The 6,000-nt window shown below is 50.8% G+C and overlaps 1 protein-coding gene across 1 annotated transcript in view; it reads right to left on the reverse strand.

Moving 5' to 3' along the window:
• PRICKLE2 (prickle planar cell polarity protein 2) overlaps positions 1-5,700 on the reverse strand; it is a 104,430-nt gene extending 98,730 nt beyond the window's left edge. Inside the window, exons 1-2 of the mRNA XM_066195433.1 lie at positions 5,659-5,700; positions 5,304-5,389 (exon numbers count right to left, since the gene is read on the reverse strand). Coding sequence (XP_066051530.1) covers positions 5,304-5,389; positions 5,659-5,700 — 128 coding nt within the window. The remainder of the gene's footprint in view (positions 1-5,303; positions 5,390-5,658) is intronic.
• Between the last annotated feature and the right edge of the window lie 300 nt (positions 5,701-6,000).

Consider the following 6,000-nt stretch of genomic DNA (forward strand, 5'->3'; position numbering starts at 1 on the left):
ACAGTATTTTTGGGAAGCAGGTGACTCCTGCCCATCCCCAGGAACAGGCGCAGGTCCTCTAGGGATAGCAGCACCCTTAGCCCTCTGCAGTCCCTTAGGGACTCACTTCAGGAGCACTGTGATGGATCTGCACTGGGCTAGACCAGCACTGGCTGAGTTTTGCCTGTTTCAGCCCATTTCATTTCAGGTTCCCAACTGCAAAATGATGAATTTTCTAAAACCTTCCAGGCCAGCACAATTCACCGTGGCAGCGATAGGATCATCAGCCTATTCAAGATAAGGTACTGCTATTCTCACTTTTCCAAATCCTTTCAAACAAACATGCAAGGAAGTGCAGAATATCTGAATCCTAAAGAAGAGAGGCACAAAGCCTGTTATTCATGCCAGGGAAAAGCTGGGAGTGTGTGTGTGCAAGAGACATAACCTATGAAAAATGCTGAAAACATATGGAAGCAATAATCTGTACTTTTTTTTTTTTTTTTGGAAGTAGAAACAAATGCTTCAGAATTCGGTGTTATTCGTTCATGTGCTGCATTACAAATATTATTGTTTCTGCTCTCTGGATGAAGAACTAGGCATCAAACTGAAGACCCAAAGGCACCCAGGGATGTACACAGGACCCTGCTATGGTGTACCTCTCATGGGCAGGATCAGAGCAGTGGGAATGCAGACAAAGGCTGCAAACACACAGAATTTCTCATTGCTCCTGCACAGCAATCCCCAGAGCACTGGGCACTGAACAAACACACAAACAAAACAAATATCCACTGCCACCAGCAACTCCCTGTCTACAGTCAACAAGGCAGAGGAGGGAGTTGCAAAGCAACTTGTGCACCATCACCCAACAACATCAAACACCACAGGGCTTCTGACCCACCACCTCGTTTTGGGTCACTGCCTCATGACCTTGTCTCTTTTCCTTGTCCACAGGTTTCTGTGACCCAGTGGTCAATCACAACCCTTTGGGCTGATCACCTGGGATCTCCAGGCAGATCTCTCCTGAGAAGATGAAAAGTTTGTCTCTGCAGACACTCCCTGATCCAACAAGGCCAGATGACATCAGACTTCGGCAGGAATGACTGCAGTAGATTATAGCAAGATGCTGAGTTATGGAAATAAATAAATAAATGCTGAAAACAACTGCATGCAACAAAATTTGTTTATATGGACTATTACTGAATACTACATCAGGTCACATAAATTTGCCCTGGAAGGGAAGTGCCAGGCACTGTGTGCTGTACAAACACACACCACTGATATTAAGAGCACGATGTGTGACAGCAACGCCTGAAGAGAAGCAGATCTCTTCCCTGGCAAAATGTGATTCCAAGGGACAAAGACTGCATGACGTGTGCAAGGAAAAAGATGCTCCAAGAAAAGATGTAAGACATAATCTCACACTGAAACTAAAACCCTGGCAAAAAGTCTTTGTCTTTATGTCATATTTATTACTGCTTTTCAAATGCTTCTGCAAACCAGAAGAATAACTATGGCAACAAAGACTTCTCCAAAGGTTTTCAGACTCTATTTTTAAAATTGTCTTCTCTGTCACAGCATCCAAATTCCTTCCCTCAGAAACCAGCCGTATGCCACTGCCTCTGCAGGCTTTGCAAACCAGGTGGTGCATCACTGCTTCCTCACACCAAAGCTCAAATACCATCCTGGGTGTCCTGCATCTATGTTTTCAGCTGGTGGGGTTTGGAGAAGGCAGAGAGCAGGAAACAGCAAGGTCTGTTGAACTGCAAGTGTATTTTGCAAGACGTTCTCCAGGAGCAAACAAACCATGGTTCCGTGTGCTAAACACATACCAATCTCCAACACGAAGGATTCGCTATTTTAACTGTGGCATTAAGGCTGCAATTTTACTTCACCCCGAGTAAATCTGAAATAAGTTCTTCCCAGTAAGCTTAACAGCAGCAAAAGCCAACCATTTGTCACCTTTAAGGTTTGCATATTCACACTAATTGCACCGCTACTAGGTTATAAATTCCCTTCCCTGCTCCTGGACCACCTCCCTCGAAGGCTTTTCTCTGCAAGACATTATGCAAAAGACACTCCTAATGGCTATTCATTCACCAAACTCCAGTGACAGCTTTATTTAATGCCAAAGCTTGTTAACAAGCTGAATGGCACACAGTTTAATGTAATGCAGATCTGATTAGAAAACAGCAACAGGGCTCCTAAGGAGTTCAATTTTTATTGAATTTGATTTCCCTTTTTCCACACAAAGCCACCTTTATTAATGAGGATTTGGTTACGCCATTTCCATCTTCCCGACTGGAGCCCACACAGATGAACTCAGTCCTTTTGCACTTTGCTGAAAACCCACCACAGCAGAAAGCAATGAGAGGAGAGGAAGGAGTCGTTTTCCTGCTCAGGCCATGAGAAATTCAGGGTTTTACTGGTTATAGTTTGATAGCTATGTCATCATGGACATCGAGCCAAAGGAGGGTGGAATTCAATCTTCAGCTTTCTCAGAAAAAAACACTTACTTTTTTCTCTTTGGGGTTAAATGATGTAAAACTAAAAATTGAATTTCTGCCTTGCAACAAGAGGCAGAGATCTGTAGCATGCAGAAGAGAGCTTTGAGGGAGTAAGATGTAGGCTCTAGTCATGCTCTAGTTTAACTGAGGTGTTTTCAATTCCTTGCTTCCACCAGATTAGCATTAAGTATACTGACACTGCTACATGATAATTCACCCACTACCTTGAATGTGGGATTATAATTTCAGAGCAAAATTATGAAGATTCAAAAACAGACTTCAAAAACCAGGGACATTATTTAATTATTTAACAATCCCCTTTCATCTTTTTGCAGACCACCTGCAGTACAGAGACTAGTCTTATTCTGAAAACAGTTCTGCAAAATATAATTTATTTTCAAGAGGTCTCCCTGTCTCAGGAAGCATGCCTGTGCTTCCAGGAATGATAAATTCAACGAACATTCAGAGCCATCTCTGAGAAAAGTGGCTTTTAAGGCAACAAACAAGCACAGAAATCTTCGTCTTCTAACAAAGCAATCTGCCTGCTTGAGGGAGTGCCGGCACAGATCACACCTAAAATCACAGGTAAGTAGAAAATACAGAGTCCAGCATAATTAGGTATAGACAATGCCTGTCTCAGCAATGGTTTCAGCATCTGCAAGTTTATAAATTCTGTCTCCCTAAAGTGTTATCACCACTCTACATCTTTGAGGCAAAAACACCCCATTTACATTTATCAGCAAAACTCCGCTGTCAAAAGATTATAAAAAGCCTTACAAAACTCTACTGGTCAATTGATCTGGATTTATACACCTAATCTGAGGGTCTCCTTGCAAACGCTTGTTTTCTTTCAATCTCATTCTGCACATTCAGGTGAGCAGCCCCACCACTCGTGCACAGAGGGCACAGGCTCCTCAGCATGTTTTCAGCCTACAAACTACTGTGAATAATTTGCCTGCTTACCTATTCCTGGCATTAATAAACTGCTGGCTAGTAAAAAATGAACACATTTCCTCTCTATTGTGTTCTGGCAAATAGGCTGCCTTTATTTGGTTTAATTGCGTAATTACTCTTACATCAAGGCAATTAAATGGGAATGTCTGCAGGAGGGGTCTCAGCTCACAGAGTCTTCGTGTAAGGTCTTCGTGTAAGGTCTAACCTGCTCAGTGGGATGCAAACCCAGAGCCCACAGGCTGCAGTGCCTCTGGGGACTGACCCCACCCATACCCAAAGGATCCCCATCCTTCTCCTGCCCCGAGGGACATAACCACTCCTTTCCTGAGAGAAAGCTGCTGGAAAAATCCACACTGTTTTAGCAAAAACCCTCTTCCACGTCTGGGGTTCTTCAGCAAAGGAGATGGTTATGGGCAGTCGTGGCAGGCCGGAGGCTGCTGCACATGGGGTTTGGCAGGATCTGGCCTAGAGGCACGGCGTGCCAATGCAGAGGGCACAATCTGAAAAGAGCTGCAACATCCCTCTCATCTAACACTCCCCAGGTACCTGTGTGCCCCTTCTGCAGGGCCATTTGGCCTCTGGCGGGATGCTATCAAAATTCACTTAATTCTTCAAAAGCTGCTGTACAGTTGTACCCTCTGACATAATGAAACGTGAAGCACAGCACCTCACGAGTCCTTGGAGCAGGGGAGAAATACTGCAGGTGACCACGGCTTTTCTCCTTATCCTGCATTCGAAAGTTCTCCTTGACACTTCTAAGTATTACAAAGCGGCTCTGCAGTGACACGAGGAAACCCGGGACAGCCGAGGAAACCCGGGACAGATGGAGGACCACGGCGAGCCCCACCTGCTGCAGCGCATCCCTTAGGGCAGACCTCAGCCTATGGAACCAGCCCCACCACACCCTGGGGCAAATGCCGAAAGGCGTGCTGATTTGCAAGGCTAAACATTAAGATAAAACTCAACAGGAATATATCAATCCCCCTCCTTGCTCTGAATCTGCCTTAATCTGGTGAGACACAGCTCTGAGAAGTAGGGCAGAGGCTGGGAGGAACGCCAAGCACGGCAGATGCTGGAAAAAAAGGGTATACCCTGAAAAATAAGGTTAAAAGGTCGCCAAGGGCTCCCTGGCCTACTAAGACTGTGTAGAGCTCCCAGAGCCCACAGCCCAGATCTAGTATCAAGTCCCAGATCGCCCATCAGCAAGAACTCATTTTGAGGCAGCAGAACACGGGAAGGGGAGAAGGGCTGACCCAGGAGAAGGCTTAGCAGGCACCGGCACTGTCAGGTTTGTAGAGACACAACAGAAACAGCCAAAAATACTTGTTCATTCCTACACACTCCCATCCATTTCAACAGCTAAATCTCTGCTTGGCATCACCGACGGGATAAATCCAGTCGCAGGGGAGGCAGGAGTTTCATGCAGCGGTTTGGTGCAGACCGCCAGAACCCCTTCAGCCCCATTTTTCCCCCTCCCACCCCACCCAGGCTGTCCCTGACAGGTGAGGGCGGCTTCAGCCCCCGGCAAGACCCGGAGCAGCAGGACGAGCTCCTGACCGCAGCGGGGAAGCTGCGAGTTGGTAATTACCAAACCAGTTACCCCAGTCCCGCATCTGGATCCTGCTGCGCCCCGCACCGGCCGCGGGCACACCTGTGTGGGGCTGGCACACCCGCGTCCCCAGAGCCCCCCACCGCGGGTGGGCAACGCGCTTCGGACTAACACAAGCACTCCCAAAACAGCCACACCTGCACCCCGGATGCGCACGGAACTGGGAGGGCGCCGAAAAACCCTGCGAAGGGAGAGCCACGATGGGAGGCAGCGTGGGCGGACGGGGCTCACGGGCCGGGGGTCTCGGCGGGCCTTACCTCCACTTGTGCAGGGCGAAGCCGGGGCACTGGTCCCCGCAGGTGTTGCAGGGCTGGCCCCGCTCCGGCTCCCCCGACGCCGTCAGCTGCAAGGAACAGCAGAGTCAGCGCCGGCTGCGGGACGAGGGGGACGGGAATAGGCACCCGGGGGATAAGGAAAGGGGCACGTCCGGGGGAAAGGCACCCGCACGGCTGGGAGAGGGCAGGGGAAGGGCTGGAGCGGGGACGCACCCCAAGCAGGCGGCACACGGGGGCAGAGGGGACCCGCCGGGCGCAGCCGGGACGGGCGGCGGGAAGGAGCCACAGGTTGGAGCGGGGAGGGGGGACGAGGGGCCAGAGACCCCCCGGCACTCACCGAGCGGCTGGAGAGCCGCTTGCGGGAGCCGCGGCCGAACATGGCAGCGCTCCCGGCGCGGAGCCCGGCGCAGCCCTGCCCGAGTGCGCGGCAGCAGCGGCCGCCCCGTCCGGGCCCGTCCCGCCCCCCCGGCGGCCGCCCCTCGGCCGCGCTCCCGCCCCTCACCCGCCCCTCAGGCCGGCAGGGACCGCCCCGGCAGCGCCCGGCTCCCCCGGCCCCGCCGACGCCGCTCCGCTGCGGGGATCGCCGCGCCCTGCCCCGGCCCTCGGCAGCACCGCGCTCGGCCGCCTCTGCAGCGGGCAGCGCAATGTCCTCGTTGCGCTCCAGAGCTCGGGTGGCGGT

This window comes from Chamaea fasciata, unplaced genomic scaffold (genome assembly GCF_029207755.1).
Source record: "Chamaea fasciata isolate MVZ Bird 193981 ecotype frontalis unplaced genomic scaffold, bChaFas1.0.hap1 SCAF_13, whole genome shotgun sequence".
Lineage (NCBI taxonomy): Eukaryota > Metazoa > Chordata > Aves > Passeriformes > Sylviidae > Chamaea > Chamaea fasciata.